This window comes from Heteronotia binoei, chromosome 2 (assembly GCF_032191835.1).
Source record: "Heteronotia binoei isolate CCM8104 ecotype False Entrance Well chromosome 2, APGP_CSIRO_Hbin_v1, whole genome shotgun sequence".
Lineage (NCBI taxonomy): Eukaryota > Metazoa > Chordata > Lepidosauria > Squamata > Gekkonidae > Heteronotia > Heteronotia binoei.
Window position 1 is genome coordinate 161042072 of NC_083224.1, and position 17955 is coordinate 161060026.

A 17955-nucleotide genomic window follows, 5' to 3' on the forward strand; every position below is an offset into this window, starting at 1 on the left:
TTCAAATTCAATTAACTTCTTATACAATTCAGCAAAGAATTTATCTTGGTTGTTATGGGGAGCATAGATGTTTCCTATAATCATCTTTTTACCTTTTTACCAAGAAAACATCCAAAAAGTAAATAATACAGAACAGATTAAAACAAGGATCCACGCTTTGCAACACCAAATAAATCTACTGCTATCAGAGGAGCTTGAGAGGAAACTAAAATGGACTAGACAAAATTACTTTGAGAACACGAATAAAACTAGTAGATGGTTAGCCTTCAAGCTGAGAAAAGAAAGAGAAAAAAAAGTTATCAGATCATTGAAGGATGAGAACCAAATAGAAATGGTCAAAGAGGAACAATTGAAAGAAATTGTGAGGAAATTTTATCTGAAGCTATATAAGAACCAGCAAGTATCTGAGCCCCAGCAAGATGAATATTTAAAACAAGCCAAGATGAAACAAATTACAAACCAGCAACGGGAATCTCTGGAAAATCCGATAACAATGCAAGAAATTGTGGAAGCGATTCAAGGCCAGAAAAATAATAAGACTCCTGGTTTAGATGGTTTGCCGATTGAGTTTTATAAGTGTTTTGAAGAGGTGCTTTTAATACCATATAAACGTGTTTTGGAAGGAATAAGAGAGACAACTAAAATACCTGAATCATGGCTGGAGGCGTTAATTACATTAATATATAAAGGTGGGACTGAACCTACAGACATTAAAAATTACAGACCGATCTCATTGCTGAACGTGGATTACAAAATTTATGCGATCATACTAACAAACAGGCTTAAAAAGATTATCCCGAATATTATACACGAAGATCAATCTGGTTTTATTCCCGGAAGAGTAATGAGACAAAACGTTAGAATATTAATGAGTGTTCTGGAATACTATAAAGAACATCCAGATAAACAACTTGCGGTAATTTCATTGGATGCAGAGAAAGCTTTCGATAATGTAAATTGGAGCTTTATTTTCAAAACCTTAACATCAATTGGCTGTGGAGAAAACTTTGTAAACTTGATCAGGTCTATTTATGCAAGCCAAAAAGCGAGAATAAATGTTAATGGCTCCCTGACGGACCCAATAAAGATTGAGCAAGGCACAAGGCAAGGCTGCCCGCTGTCCCCTATTCTCTTTGTTCTAGCATTGGAACCGTTACTGCAAATGATCAGAGAAGATTCGGAAATCAAAGGAGCGAGAATTAAAAAGGAAATCTATAAAACGCAGGCTTTTGCTGATGACATATTAATTACGTTGGAAAATCCAAACTCCTCAATTGGAAAGTTGATGTCTGCCTTAAAACAATATGGGGAAGTAGCAGGTTTCAAAGTCAACTATCAAAAAACTAAGTTCTTAGCTAAAAATATGACGAAAGAACAAATATCTGAATTAGAAGTTGAATCAGGATTTGCCTATGAAAAAAAAATTAAATATTTAGGTATAAATTTAACAGCAGAACTGAAAACTCTGGTAAGAGATAATTATGAAAAAATATTAAAAGAAATTAAAACTGACTTAGAAAAATGGAATGAACTGCAAATCTCTTTACTGGGAAGGATTGCAACAGTCAAAATGAATATACTGCCGAGAGTGCTGTTTTTATTTCAGATGATCCCTATCATCCTCCCAAAATCCTTTTTCAAACAACTTAACAAAATAGTGGCAAAATTTGTTTGGCAAAACAAAAAACCTAGGATCAAACTGAAAGTCCTACAAGATAAGAAGGAAAGAGGTGGGTTTGCCCTACCAGAGTGGCAGATCTACCACAAAGCGTGCATCTTGACTTGGATCAAAGACTGGCTGTTATTAGAAAATAAAAGACTTTTAACTCTGGAAGGTGCGGACCTTGTTAAAGGTTGGCACTCGTATATATGGTACGAAGACCCCAAAAAAGGGAGCATCTTTTTTAGACACGAAATAAGAAAGTCTTTGTTCAAGATTTGGGCTGAAATTAAAAAACAAGTATACAGATATACTCCCAGATGGCTCTCCCCAGTGGAAGCTTCAGTGCACCCCAATCTTTTTTGTTGGGGAAACCACCTTACTTATGAATCGCTACTGGATCCCAAACACGAATTGAAAATCGAGGAAAATGTGGATATGGATTGGTGGCTTAAAATGCAAGTTAAATCAAGATATAAAAAGGACAACGAAGTAGGATTCTCCAAAAAGTTAAATGAATTTGATTGCATTATACTAGGAACTGACCGGAAGCTTACTTCAAAAATATATAACTGGTTACTCGATTTGAAAATGCAAGACGAAAATGTGAAGGAAAATTGGATTAAATGGTTACAGGATTTTGGTTATACCATCGAATTAAGCGAATGGGAGAAAATATGGAAAGAGAATTTAAGATTGACAAAATCTGCCCAGCTAAAAGAAAATCTATATAAGATGGCTCATCGATGGTATTTTACCCCAGAAAGGCTTTCCAAAGCCTTCCCAAATGTATCGGATAAATGCTGGAAGTGTGGTAAAGTAAAAGGTTCTTTGTTCCATATATGGTGGAAATGTGACCTTGCAAAAAAATACTGGGTGCAAGTTTCGCTCTGGTGTAAAAAGATGTTAAAGATTAATATCCCGCATGTGCCAGAATTGTACCTTTTGAACATATGTAAAATCCCTATATCTAAAACAGCGAAAAAGCTATTGTTTTATATTATTACAATAGCGAGGACCTTATTTGCTAAATATTGGAAAACGTCTCAGATACCATCCAAAAGAGAGTTTATGTTAAATCTTTTAAATGCTGCAGAAATGCATATGTTAACATGTAGATTGAATGACGGGAACATGGAAGAGTGTGAGAAAACGTGGTATCCAATGTATGAATGGGCAAAAAAATTGGGATTTGAATGGTCTTGAATAGAGATATTAATATTACAAATATTTAGTTTCTTGTATATTCGCTCCAGAAGATAAAATGTATATAGGATTATGAATAACATCTTTTTTGTTGTTGTTATTGTTGTAAATGCTGAATTGTTGTTTAGTTGTTATTTCTTTGGTTGTTTATTGTTGTTGTCTTCTTTTTGTTGTTGTGCAATGTTATAATAATAAAAAAATGTTAAAAAAAAAAGAAAAACTAAGGACTCATACAGCCTGAGTCAGGTGATCTGAGGGTGGGGGCCAGAGTGCTCGGAACTCTCAGGAGGAGTGATTGACAGATAATGACTGGTGACCTGACAGTGACTAACTGCCAGAGGGAGACAGTTGAAGAGAGGAGTTGGTTTTTCAGCAGAGAGCTGAAGAGACAGGGAGATATCAGCTGAGAGCTGAGGAGAAGGAGCTGAGACAGGAGCTGAGGAGAGACTTCCAGTGAAGTGAAGCTTGCTGCTAGCTCTGTGGAGACAGGCAAGGGGCTGAGTGTGACAAAAGGAGAGTCACAGTGAAAGACCTGAGAGGTCACAGAAACATATACACTTCTCTTAGGAAATAACAAGGTTACTGAGGGAGAGATGTGGGTCTAGAGGAGTCAGAAGGGCTGGGAGGAGAGTCATCAGTTGGCTCAAGAGACTAGACACATAAAGCCCAAGAGGCCAACCTAAAATAGTGTTGGAGAGTAAAGAATATATGAACTGTGAACCCTGAAAGACCTCAGTAAAATCTGTACTGTAAAGCCTGAACTATTTAGCAACTGTTATTCATCTGAGATACAATATAGCCCATGTAAATACATCCCATCCCCCACTTGGAGACTGTGTGTAAATAAAATTCTGTGGTTAACCTTTAAGTTCTCTGGTGCCTGTATATTGGGAATAACCGTCGAATCAGCCATGATCCCCTATATATTGAGTTATCCATCCATCTGAAAATAAAACAACAACCCTGAAGAGACTAGTATTGAGAAATCCATATTATACCCACCCCTGGTGTTCAGTAGTCGTGAGGTAAAATACAGAAGGAAGGAAAAGAGGCTGAAATAGGGGCTGGGGTTGCCATAAGTCGCCTCTGAGGGTGCAGGGCGGTCATAACTGCACAGGAACAAAAGCATTACATCTATTCAAAATGCTGCCATTTTACAAGGATACATGTCTTACTTACGTTGACTCTGGGACATAGGGATGCCCAATAAGACAGCTGTCATGTTCAATGTTATCACTGTTCATGCACAAAGCTATCTAAAATTATAAGTTTTTTAAAAAAACTGAGAACCCTTCCATTTGATTGATTTCATTTATACCCCACTTTTCCTCCAAATAGGTTTACAGCATTCTCATCTCCACCATTTTATCTTCACAACAATCCTGTGAGGTGACAGAATGTGACTGGCTCACCCAGCAAACTTCCATGGCATGAATATTTGAACCTGGGTTTCCCAGACAGCAGTCCAACACTCTTAACCACTACACCACACTGGCTCTTAATGTGATTGTACGAGGAGATAAGATAAAATGGGTACTGCACACATGGTAAGTTTGGTTTTTCAGGAGCCTTATTCCTTCAGAAATGATACCTCTGAAATAAACTCAAACAGAGCATCCAGGTTTTCTTCCAGAAAAGAATTTGGGAACCATTTTTATGGTGGTAGGGAGTCCATCCTGCATTGAAATTTCACTTCTCGTAATTAAGGCAAAAAAAAGTAACCACAACATATTTGAAGGATGCCTTTTTAAAATATTCTTTTGCAGAATAATCCTGAATATATCCATCAGCAGATGTAGGATATTCTTCTCCTTCCCTGGTAATAATTTCTATAAAATATTCAGCCCTCAGCCTCTTCTGAAACATGGGGATACACAGCTGAGATCATAAAACGTAGGTCTTTGTCCACATACTTTGATAGCTTCTGAAAGCTTCATGTTGATGTGATTACATGAGTGGTTAATATGCAGAGGAGTCAAATCATGTGTATGAGCACTTGAAAAGTTTTTCTAGCACATTCACTTTATAAACCATAACAACAACAAAAACTATACACTTTTTATTTACCAATAAAGACAAACATCTAAGAAGGCAGAATCTGCAGGTTAATAAAAAAATCCATTTCATCTATACACGGCCAGCATATTCTGAAAAAGATGTCTAGTTCTCATTGATATTTACTTTATAGAGTCAGAAACATACTGCTTTGTTGACTGCTGATATATTTTCTTTCTTTAATAGCTTTATATGTGTAATGTTTTCCACTGTGCAGCTTTAACATTGGACCAAATATAGTGGTTTACCACCATGTTAGTATCATGATAAAAGTTGCAGGTATAGCTTCTAGTATGTTTTCAATTCTGACTTCAAGATCTATTGTGAAGAATTACAGACATCATTCTCCAAAAATATAATTACAAAATTAGCTTGGGTATGCCAGTGGTTGAAATAAGTGAATGAAGGTTTTTGAAGAACAAGTCTTGCTTAAAAACATCAGTTGCATCCTTCTTTGTCATTCATCTTGATAGCTCTGTTAAATACAAAGTAAACATTCAGAAGAAAAAAAGAGCATGCATAGATTTTGTGACAATGCTATTCATGTGTACCTGCTCTTGATCTGTGGAATGCAGTTTTTTAAAGTATAGGTATGACACTGGAATGGGCCAATATACAAATAGTAAACAACTATTATAAAATGATTTTTGCATCTTGGTATGTTTAGTCAATCATATATCAAAGACACCTCCCACCCTGCCATATAGTAATCCATTCTCAGTGATAATGTTTTAATTATCACATTTTAAAAAAAATAGGCAGCATATCAAAAGTCAGGAACCCTGTAAATATTGACACTGAGTAGGTCTGGTGAGGCTTCTAGAAGTATTCCATAAAGAAATTCCCATATACAAATTCTTAACATTTCAGGATATAATTCTGAAAGCACCAGTAAATCACAAACTATCACAACTTTCCTTTGATAAAAGAAAAAAAAAATCAGTCTTTATTTTTAAATCTTCCCAATAAAAGTTCACATGTAATCCTAAACACTTTTAATGCCAATAAAGGTCTATGTTATGGTATGGCAACATATCACCTCTCTCACCTAAACACTTAATGTACGCTCAGCAGCTTTGAGTCAAAATGGGGTATCTTTGCTGAGAATTGCACTGAAACATTGTAACATATGACCAGAAGGGTCATGATCTGTGAAGTAGTAACTTATGCAGATCTATTTGACAGGTTGATTTTTGATTTTGTGGCCTAGGACACACAGGTAACCATGCCATGCCCAAGAGGTATCGAATACAACTGCTATTTTGTTCTTTGCATGTAGAGTTTTAACAGGAAGACAGAGATGAGGAAGTGAGAGCAAGAAGAAGAGAGGAAAAAACAGAGAGATGGAAGAGAAGGAAACAGGCAGGGAGAGAATGAAAAACTCAAAATGAGGAATAAAACAAGCATAGACAGTACAAAATTGAGGCTTGGCCCATGACAGCCTCAAAAGGAAAACAGAAGAGAAGCCCAGATCATCAGCTACAGCATAAACAATAGCCTCTGAGAATTCTAATTTTATATTTTCAATCACTCATTTTGAATTAATGTTTTTAATTGAAAAGAGCCTTGAATGCCTTTGCAGAGAAGCAGTATGTAAATAGAGTAGCTATGCAAGTTAGTAATTAAATACAAAGTGTTGTAGTTTGGTATTCTAGGTGGTAGGTAGGTCAGAAAAATTTGAAGGACTCTGACATCAATCTGAAAATCAATTAATTTTCACACAGGAATTTTTCTACTCTTGGGACTGAAAAGCAACATACATACCCAGATACATCTTGGATATTCCATCCTCCCATTTATACAGTGTGTTCTGAAGGGAGGGGATGATGGATCTGGCTCATAGCCCAATCTACATGCAAACTCCACTACACCGCCAGATGATGAATATATTTTTGGAGCATTTTTCCACTTCAACTGAATCTTGTTGCGCCACATATCTTCTTCACTTACTGTACAAGCCTCTGCAAAAAGAACAAGAATCAGAAATTGCATTTTTAAAAAATGATTAACCTAAGAACATAAGAGCCCTGTGAGATCAGGCCAGTGGCCAAACAGTTCCTCTGGAATGCTAACAACATGGCATAGGTGCCAAGACCTCCCCTAATGTTGCATCTTGGCTCTGGGATTCAGAGATTTAGGTTCACTTCAGTGCCATGGCCAGTAGCTACTGATTAAACTATCCTCCATTAATCTATCTAATCCCCTTTTAAACATGTCTGTTCCTATGGCCATCATTACATCCTTCAACAGGAAATTCCACATTTTAATCACCTCTCTGTGTAAAGAACTATCTCCTTTTGTTTATCCAGGATCTATAGCCCATTAACTTCAGGGAATGCACTTGAGTTCTAGTAGACAGCCAATTTGGTGTGGTTGTTAAGTTCACAGACTCTTAACTACGAGAACCAGGTTTGATTCCCCACTCCTTACTTGAGGCTGCTGGAATGGTTTTGGGTCAGCCCATAGCTCTCGCAGAGGTTGTCCTTGAAAGGGCAGCTTCTGAAAGAGCTCTCTTAGCTCACCTACCTCACAGGGTGTCTGTTGTGGGGGAGGAATGTAAAAGAGATTGTGAGCCATTCTGAGATTCAGAGTGAAGGGCAGGATATAAATCCAATATCTTATTATTATTATTTTGGGAGAGGGTGAAAAAATTCTCTTTATCAATTCTCTCCACCCCTTGTACAATTTTATAAACCTCTATTATGGTCCCCCTTGCCTCTTTTCTAAAAGGAAAACTCCCAGACTCTTAGAAGAAGAAAAAGAATCCCTGAATCTCAATTATATCCCTGAATCTCAGAATCTGTACTCTGAATCTCAGAGTGGTCACAATCTTCTCAACCTCCCCTCCCCCACAACAGACACCCTGTGAGGTAGGTGGGGCTGAGAGAGCACCTGCCCTTTCAAGGACAACTCCTACAAGAGCTATGGCTGACCCCAGGCTATTCCAGCAACTGCAAGCGAAGGAGTGTAGAATCCAGATAAGAGTCCGCGCACTTAACCACTACACCAAACTGGCTCTCTAGGCTTTCCTCATAGGGAAGGTGCTCCAACTTCCTAATAATCTTCCTTGCCCTCTTCTGTACTTTTTCAGCTCTGTGATGCCCTTTTTGAGATACGGTGACCAGAACCGTACACAGAATTCCAAATGAGACCGCACCATAGTAGATCTATACATAAGCATTATAATATTGACCTTTTATTTTCAATCCCTTTGCTAATATTCTTTAACACAGAATTTGCCTTTTTTGCTGCTGCAGTATACTGTATGGATACTTTCATTGAGGTACTCGCAACAAGAACTTTTCACTGTCAGACTCAGCAAGTTCAGACCTCATTAACCTCTGCTTGAAGTTGGGGATTTCCGTACTAATGTGCATCACCTTACACTTAACAACACTGAACTTCATTTGCCACATTGTCACTCACTCATCCAGTTTGTGTAAGTCCTCTCACAGTTCTTCACCATCAGGCTTGGTTTTCACCATACTGAATAATTTTGTGTCATTTGCAAACTCGGCTGCTAACCTCCTCACACCTAATTCCAGATTATTTATGAACCACTTTAATAGTACCACCCTGATCCTTGTTTGAATCCACTGCTTACTTCCCTCTACTGTGACAATTGTCCCTTTATTTCTAGTCTTTGCTTCCTGTCATTTAACAAACTTCTTAATTCACAAGAGAACCTGTCCTCTTATCTCAGAATTTCTAAGTTTACTCAGGACTTTTTTGTTGAGGTACCTAGTCAGTAGCATTTTGAAAGATCAAATATATAATGTCTACTAGGATACCAGTTCTATGTCAGGGGTGTCAAACATGCGGCCTGGAGGCAAAATCAGGCCCCCAAAGGGCTATCAGACCCCTGAGCAACTGGCTGCCATCTGCTTCCTTTTCCCTCTCTCTTGCTTCCTGTTCTGCATCACAGCTTGCTTTGGCAGGCTTGCTCAATTACACAGGAGCTACAAAGCAAAGTCTCTATTTTCTCCACTGGCTGAGGCTCCTCTCTTGGACAGGAAGGGGGGAAGGGATAGCTTGCTTTGCCAGGCTCTCCCAATCACACAGCAAAACTACTGAGCCAAGCCTCTTTCCCTTCTATTGGCTGAGGCTCCAACCCCACCTGGTCTCTTAGGGAAGAAAGGAAAGAGCCAGAGCGTACTTTGCCTAGTTCCTTGGATCACACAGGAGAGATACAATGAAAGCACCTTTAAGACCAAGTGCTAATGTTTTAAGCATGTTTTATTAAATGTTTTTTTTTAAATCTTTAATTGTATTTGTCTGTGTGCCATATAAAGTTTATATCTCTGCTACTTGGCATTACATTTTATGACACACATGTTCCAGCTCGACAAGGTCTCATTTATGTCAGATCTAGCACATAACAAATGAGTTCGACATCCCCGTCTATGTGTTTGTTCACTTTCTCAAAACTCCAAAATGCTGGTGAGGCAGAATTTCTCTTTGTAGAAACCAAGCTATTTTCCCCTTAGCAATCTTTGTTCCTCTGCCCTACTGCTTCTCTGGCTTATTTCCTGTTCCAGATACATTTAAAGAAATGTGTATTGTTTGTCTTGATGCTATTAACAATCTGCTCCTCAAAATCTCTTTATGACTAATTATTGACTTATATTTCTTTTGCTAGAGCCTGTGGTCCATCTTGTTCCAGGGCAGATCTTCTACTTTTCTAAAAAGCCTCTTTACTTTTTATAGCTTCCTTGACTTGTGTTGTTAACCATGTAGATTTTCTTTTAGACCTGGCAGTGCCTTGCCTAACCTGGGGAATGGATTCTATCTAGGCTTCAAGTAGGGGTCTTTAACATTACCTTAAAAATCCACTTGCATCAACCGATATAAATGTGTTTTTTCTCATGTTCACACAACTTCATAAATATCCCAGCATTCTCTGATATCTTCCCTGTCCACCCCCCATTCTTAATACAACTAGTTTCTCCTGCCCCCCATTTTTTTTGGGGGGGGGGAGGAGAGTAAAACGTATTTACAACAAAGTCTCTGCTCTGTAATCTGAACTAAGCTTTTCATACTGGTGACTACCAACACAACCTTCCAGCCTGCCAAAATGCTGCCCATAAAGAGAGGCGGGGGGAGGGTGATTTTTAAAATAAAATTTGCATCTAAATGGCAAAATGATTCAGCAACTGAAGAAGCCTACACTGGGGCAGCTTCCTCTGTTTTGCCTTGGATATGTGCACCCCTCCCCCTCTTTGTGTGTGTGCCTGGTCTCTCCTGTGTGTGTCCCCTCTCTCCAGCATGAGCCAGGATCATGTCCCCTTCTTCAGTACTAATTGAATGTGCCTTCATTGGGGCCAGAAAGGGCAGACTGAGGTAGATTTTTAAAATTTGCATCTCTATGGTGAAACATTTCAAGGATCGAAGGATCCTGTGTTGGAGCAGCTTCTTCTGCTCTGCCCTGTAAGTGGGCATCTCTCTCTCTGGTCTGGTATCTGCCTCTGTCTTCAGACTGAACTGGGATCATGTCCCCCCTTCAATACTGAAGACAGTGGTGCAAATAAATTATCTTTTGTGCTTCACCTTTTGTGCTTTACAAAAGACTAAATGGGGCTACTCTCACATAAAGAAGTCGAGGTGACAATGAGGCTGCTTGAAATGCTCCAATGCTTCAACACATGTGGACAAAAAACTGCAACACCCCCCCCCCCCCGAAGAGATAAAATTCTTGAGGATCACACTGATGCTGTGATCATCAGAAGTGGCACAACATGTACGTAGTCTGAAAAACCCTTAATGTGGTTTAAATAGCTTCCAAACATTAGGGATTTGATTATCTTGTGTTTCTGCTTTCTTTTAACTATTCCCCTCATTTTTTTAACTATTCCACACATTTGTAAAGTTCCCTCTTTTAAAATCAAATGTGACAGTTTTGGACTTTAGGGGTAATTTTTCATTGACCCAAATGCTAAACTTTGATAGCATTGGGGTCACTGTTCCCAATTGGTATAATGACCTTTAGGTTTCTCACCAGGTCTTGAGACCTGGTCAGAATCATATCCAAGATCGTTACCCTCCTGGTTGGGTCTCTGACCAACTGTTCCAGTGCACAGTCATTTATGATGTCTAGGAATCTCGACTTCCGGGGTTGGATCATGGAGAATTGAGCTGCTTCTCAAAAGAGGAGCGGACCGGAGCCTCTGTTCTGGGCAGAGAAGGCGATCCCACCGCCTGCTGCCTACTTTTCTCAGTGAGGGAAAAGGCCAAGACATGCTTAGGAGAATTCTGAGGGGATTTACTTTGGCTGACAAGGAGTCCCAGTGGGGTTCCTTTTAGGCTTTGAAGAGTCCCCGGAGAAGAATTGCATTCCAGCGTCTACAGAGGGTCTCAGTGGTCATTAAATTGACTTAAATTCATCAAGATTCAAGCTTTCTTTGGACTATTCTAATATCTAAATATTTATCTCTGGAAAGAATGGTGTTAAGGATATATTTGGCTGCAAGGTAAGAAGATCTTTATCATTCCGAGACTAAAATCAATTCTACATGAGATAAGGATTAAAATTTGGACTTAACTACAATATTCTAATGTTGTAAAGAAGAGAAGGGGGTAATTTCGGGACTTGGAATTTAAGAAGCAAAGTTAAAAGACGAAAAACAACTACTGTTTGGAATACTTGCGGCTTCTGCAAAAAAAACCCCATTGTCACTGAGTTGCTGAACTGGAAGACGTCACAGGAAATGGCATCATAAAAGTATTGCGAGATCTCTCAACCATCGAGAACGTGACTTTGTGGCAAGAAAAGAAGGAAGGAGCCATTGGAAGAAGGGAATTTTTAAACCTCCTGGCCTTCTCTAGGATTTGAAAACCATAGAAAAATTGCGGCGGCCATTAAAGGAAGGTCAAAAAACTCAAAAATTTAAGAAAAAAGAACGGCACTTTAAAAATTAGTGGAGCCGGCAGATATTATGATTACAGAGTGAAACATACTGGATTATATAACTGGAACTAATTTTGGTGGTCTTTTGGAGAAAAAGGGAAAATCTTTCAAAAGGGTTAGAAAAATCACGGATGCCATTTTGTGCAATTTAAAAACTTTAAAGATTAATATCTTGAGTTAGAAAACCCTGAGAACGGCGATTTTGGGCTTATTGAAAAGTGCATCTCCTAATCTACAAGACCCCGTGGTTCAATTTTACTTTGGAGATACCAACTTGTGAGCCTATTTTTGTAATGGGAAGACAGTAATGTCTGAACATAAGCCGGTACCAAAATTGACACGTGCAAGGACCAGCTCACTTGAGGAATGGAAAATGTCTAAAATACAAGACCAACTGGATGCTATGGAGGCAAGATTGGTCAAAGTGATGAAAGACCTAATAACTGATAATAAGAAGCAATTAATTAAAGAATTTAAAAAACGATACTGAATCAAGTGCAGAAGTGGTGAAGACAGAAATTAAAAAAGAAATTGAAGATCTCAGAAAGGACTCACAAGTAACGTTAAATAAAGTACACGTGGCTGAAATTAAGGTGAAAGATCTAGATCCCATTATTAATAAATTGCAGGAGAAAGCAGTTCTACAAGACTGTAAGTTAATGGAAAACCAGATACGTCTGAGCGGAGTACCTGAAAACGAAGGATCTGATTTAAGGACATATATAATAAGAATCATTGCTGAGTTTTTGGAGGTGGACCCTGATGAATCTAACTATTTTTATGACTATACATATATAGGGTCAATTCAATGTATGCCAAGAAAAATAAATTACTAAGAGATGTGGTAATAAGATTCATTTTAAGAGACATGGTGGGAAAGATCTTAAGTAAACAATTTGAAAAAACACTGGAAATTGATGGAAGTAGAGTTGCCAAGAAAGGTTATAAATGACAGAAGATTGTATAAAAAACTAATTGACAAGCTGCGGGAGATTGAAGTGAGATACAGATGGATACTGCCAGAAGGTCTAAGTTTTGAACATGGAAGAAAGAGGATTACAATTACAAATGTACAGGAACTGAAGAGGTTCTTTAAAGAAAATGGGATTTGGGGATACAGAATAAAAGAAGAACTGCTATGGATTACAAATTAATATCTTGGAATGTAAATGGACTAAATTTACCGCAAAAAAGAAAGGCTACATTTCATTGGATCAAGAAACAAAAATGTAGTATAATTTGTCTACAAGAAGTACATATTAAACAATTGGATTATAATTTTTTATGGAATAAACAATTGGGTAAGGAATTTTTTCATTGGCTAAGGAGAAAAAAAGGGGAGTGATTTTTTATATTAAACAAGAACTAGATCCAAAATTGATTTTTAAGGACAATGATGGAAGATATTTAGCTGTGGAATTGATGGTGAATGACAAAAAGACGTTGTTGTTGGGATTGTATGCCCCAAATGGGACAAAAGACTCCTTCTTTAAAGATATTGTGCAACAATTAGAACAAGTGACTTATGAACAAATAATGGTAATGGGAGACTTTAATGGAACAAATATAAATGCTTTGGACAGATCAGGAAAAAGAAATAATGAGGGGAAATTACAAAAGTCATTTTTTGATTTAGTGAAACAAGAAAGCTTGGAAGACATATGGAGGAAATTTAATCCTATAGTGCGTGATTATACATTTTTTTCAGCTAGGCATAACTCTTTCTCAAGAATTGATATGCTATGGACTGCAAAAGATCTTGGACTTATGATGAAAAAAATAGAGATTCTTCCTAAAGTTGGGGCTGACCACAATCCATTGATGTGGTCGGCAAAAAATGTGAAAAAGACTAGGAGATGGAAAATAAATGAAGATTTGCTATAGAAAATAGTGGCATCTCTAGAAAAAGAAACTAAAGCTTTCTTTCAAATAAATGAAAAGGAGGACATTCAATTCCAAACTGTGTGGGAGGCGTATAAAGCAGTAATGAGAGGTATTTTAATTACAATGAATTACAAAGATAAGAGAGTCAAAGAGAAACAAATGCTGGACATTCAAAAGGAGATTGGAAAAAAAGAAAAGGAACTTAAAAAAAGACCGGGTAAAAAGAAAATAATAAGGGAGATTACAATATTGCAGAACCAACTGAGACACTTGTTAAATAAAGAGGTGGAATGGAATCTTAAGAGACTACAACAGAAATCCTTTGAAGGAGCAAATAAGCCTGGAAAATACCTGGAATGGCAAATGAAAAAAAAAAGGGAAAATAAATTTATTAATAAAATTGTATTGGGAGGCAAAGAAATTGTTGACCAAGCAGGAATAAAAAGGGAATTTTATAAATGCTATGCTAAGTTATTTCAAGGTCAAAAGGTGGAGATAAGAAAAATAGATGCATATTTACAGAAAAGAAAATAATAAGGGAGATTACAATATTGCAGAACCAACTGAGATACTTGTTAAATAAAGAGGTGGAATGGAATCTTAAGAGACTGCAACAGAAATCCTTTGAAGGAGCAAATAAGCCTGGAAAATGAAAAAAAAAGGGAAAATAAATTTATTAATAAAATTGTATTGGGAGGCAAAGAAATTGTTGACCAAGCAGGAATAAAAAGGGAATTTTATAAATACTATGCTAAGTTATTTCAAGGTCAAAAGGTGGAGATAAGAAAAATAGATGTATATTTACAGGAAATTCAAGTAAATCCCTTAACAGAAAATATGGAAAAGGTCTTAAATGAACTAATTGAAAAAACTGAAGTTGAAGCAGCAATAAATTCAATGAAAATGGGGAAGGCACTGGGTCCAGACGGTTTTACAGCAAAATTCTACAAAGTCCTCATGGAGACGTTAGTACCAAAACTCCAGAAGTTGATGAATATTATAAGAATGGATGGGAAAATACCAAATACATGGAAGGAAGCAATAATTTCATTGATACCGAAAGAAGACAGAGATACTACAAATGTTAAAAAACTATAGACCAATTTCATTACTTAACAATGACTATAAAATATATGCTAGGATACTAGTAGAACGACTCAAACAGCATTTGAATAATTTCATTAAAGAGGAGCAAGCAGGATTTCTTCCCAGGAGACAAATTAGAGATAATATCAGAACTGTTATAGACATTGTTGAATACTATGAGAAGCATCCTGAAAAAGAAGTGGCATTATTCTTTGCAGATGCAGAGAAGGTCTTTGACAATGTGAATTGAGATTTTATGGTTGCAGTGATGGAGAAATTGGGACTAGGAGAGGATTTTATAAGAATGGTTAAGGCGATATATACTGAGTAACAAGCAAGACTTTGTATAAATGCAGATTTGACGGAGAAAATGATAATTAGTAAAGCAACAAGGCAAGGCTGCCCTCTATCTCCATTGATATTTATAATGACACTAGAGATTTTGCTTATGCAAATACAAGAAGCTAAAGAAATAGAGGGGCTGAAATTGAAAGGTTTTTCTTATAAATACAGAGCATTTGCTGATGATGTAATGTTTATCAATGAAAATCCCTTATGTGTAACACCATTGCTGCTTCGTAAGATACAAGAGTATGGAGAACTGGCAGGCTTCTATATAAATAAAGAAAAATCGAAAATTTTGTGCAAAAATATGACAAAGAGTCAACAGAAAGAACTGTGCAAAAATATGACAAAGAATCAACAGAAAGAACTGCAAAGTGCAACAGAGTGTGTGGTTACTTCAAAAGTAAAATATTTAGGTGTGGAAATTACTATGAAAAATATAGATTTGTATAAAAATAATTATGAGAAGCTCTGGCGGAAAATTGATGGAGATCTGATAAAATGGAACAAATTGAACTTGTCTATGCTGGGCAGAATTGCTGCAATTAAAATGAATATTCTACCAAAAATTATGTTCCTATTTCAAACAATTCCAATTGTGAAGGATAATAAACAATTCAGCAAATGGCAAAGAAAACTTTTAGAATTTGTATAGACTGGGAGAAAACCAAGAATCAAAATTAAAATTTTAACTGATGCAAAAGAAAGCGGAGGTTTCCAGTTGCCGGATCTAAAATTGTACCATGATGCAGTGTGTTTGGTGTGGATTAAAGAATGGATGACATTATTAAATAAGAAACTGTTGGTTTTAGAAGGCCATGGAAATATTTTTGGTTGGCATGCATATATGTACTATGGGAAAAATAAGATTGATGGTTTTTTCTCACATCATTACATAAGAAGGAATCTGCTAAGTACCTGGTTAAAATATAAAAAATATGGTGATGAGAGAATGCTGCTATGGATTGTGCCAACGGAAGTAATAAAATTATCCTCAGAAATGGATGAAGGGATGTGGTTAACGTTTAATCAACTATTAAAGATACAGGGAGGAAAGGTGGAACTAAAATTGGCTGAAGAATTACAGTACAAATATAATTGGTTTCAACTGCAACAAATTAAGAGTTTGGTGGAACAGGACATTAAAAATGAAGGTATAAGACAGGAGCAAACAGAATTGGAAAGAATGCTGTTGGGCGATAATGAAAAGTTGATTTCAAGAATTTATAAATTACTATTGAAGTGATCTACGGAAGATGAAGTAGTCAAATTTCAAATGATAAAATAAGCAATTAATTTTAACAAAGAAATACAAATGTAATCATGGGAGTATTTATGGAAGAACTCTATGAAGATATTGACATGTTACAACACTAAAGAAAATTGCTTTAAAATGCTATATAGATGATACATGACACCTAAGAAATTGGCAAAAATGAACAATCAGGTGTCAGATGTTGGAAATGTAAAAAACATGAAGGATCTTTGTATCATATGTGGTGGACTTGTGAAAAGGCAAGACAATTTTGGCAAATGATTCAGAAAGAAATGTCAAGAATTTTAGGTTATTACATTAAGAGGTCTCCAGAATTTTTTTTGTTGGAATTACAAATGGAAAGTTTTCCGAAACAAGATACAATGATGGTGTAGTATCTGCTTTCAGCTGCAAGGACATTATATGCGCAGCTATGGAAGCAAGATAAAATACCAGAAAAATGGGATTGGATTTTAAAAATTATGTCTTGGAGTGAAATGGACAAACTTACAAGAATCTTAAAAGACTATGATTTGGAGAAGTTTAGAAAGGAATGAGAGAAATTTCAAAAATATGTTGAAAAACAATGGAAGGTAAAGGGACATTTAGTGATTTTTGATAATAGCTGAAGTGTGGCGGAATAATGGACTAAAATTTATAAAGGATTGTTTTTGTTTGTTTAAGGTAAAAGGAGAAGAATGAAGAAGGACTTATAGGGTTTAACTTTTCTTATACTCATTTCTTTTCTTTTTTTCCTTTTTCACTGTTATAAGGTTTTAAAATGGAGATTCTTGGTTTGATAAAATTACCTTGTATTTTCCACTGTTTTAAGCAAACACCGGTGGGGGTCATGAAAAGGGGGAGAGGAGGAGGGGGGGAAAAGTGTGATGTATTGTTATTAATTTGTATTGATTTTTTAAATTTTCGTTAAGAATATTATAACAATATATTGCAAATTAATAAAATTGTGTATACACAATGATGTCTAGGAATCTCATTTCTACACCTGGAGTTTTTGAGATACCTACTATATCTAACTTGTTATTGAGTGCCAAGCACTCCAGCACTGCCATCTTGGTTCACAGACTTCTAGCACTAGAATATGGACACCTAAGTTTCCCTCTCCAGTAAACCTTGAATCCCTTGGCCTCTTAGTCACTGCACATGCTTTCATTTGCCATCTCATCCTCACTCCCAAGTTCTGTTATGCTCTTCTTGATATTACCCAGAGTGTTTTTAACCATCCACCATTCCCCTGAGATTAGTTTACAAGCTGCTATGAAACTCTTTTGATTTTTACTGCCCTATTGGCTCATGTGAAGCCCATCTCTTTTGTTTGGCTTGTCCCATATTTGGATTGTCCCGTATTTGGATTGTCCCAGAAAATGCCTGGCAAATTTAAACTCTGCCTCCAGGCACCACTTTCTCATCCATGCATTGAGACACCTGATCTAAACTATGAACAAATAAAATTAATATAAATTTATTATATTATTAAACCCAACATCTTATGAAAAACTCTGTTATAACAAAAATACCTAAGTGCGTATTAAAGAACTA

The 17955-nt window shown here is 36.6% G+C and overlaps 1 protein-coding gene across 2 annotated transcripts in view; it reads right to left on the reverse strand.

Annotated features, from left to right (window-relative positions):
- Positions 1-4910: 4910 nt before the first annotated feature.
- CFH (complement factor H) overlaps positions 4911-17955 on the reverse strand; it is an 83664-nt gene continuing 70619 nt past the window's right edge. For both annotated transcript variants that reach the window (XM_060232363.1, XM_060232362.1), the window contains 2 exons: positions 6686-6882; positions 4911-5396 (listed from right to left, as the gene is read on the reverse strand). In XM_060232363.1, the coding sequence (XP_060088346.1) occupies positions 5379-5396; positions 6686-6882 (215 nt within the window). In that variant the 3' untranslated portion in view covers positions 4911-5378. The remainder of the gene's footprint in view (positions 5397-6685; positions 6883-17955) is intronic.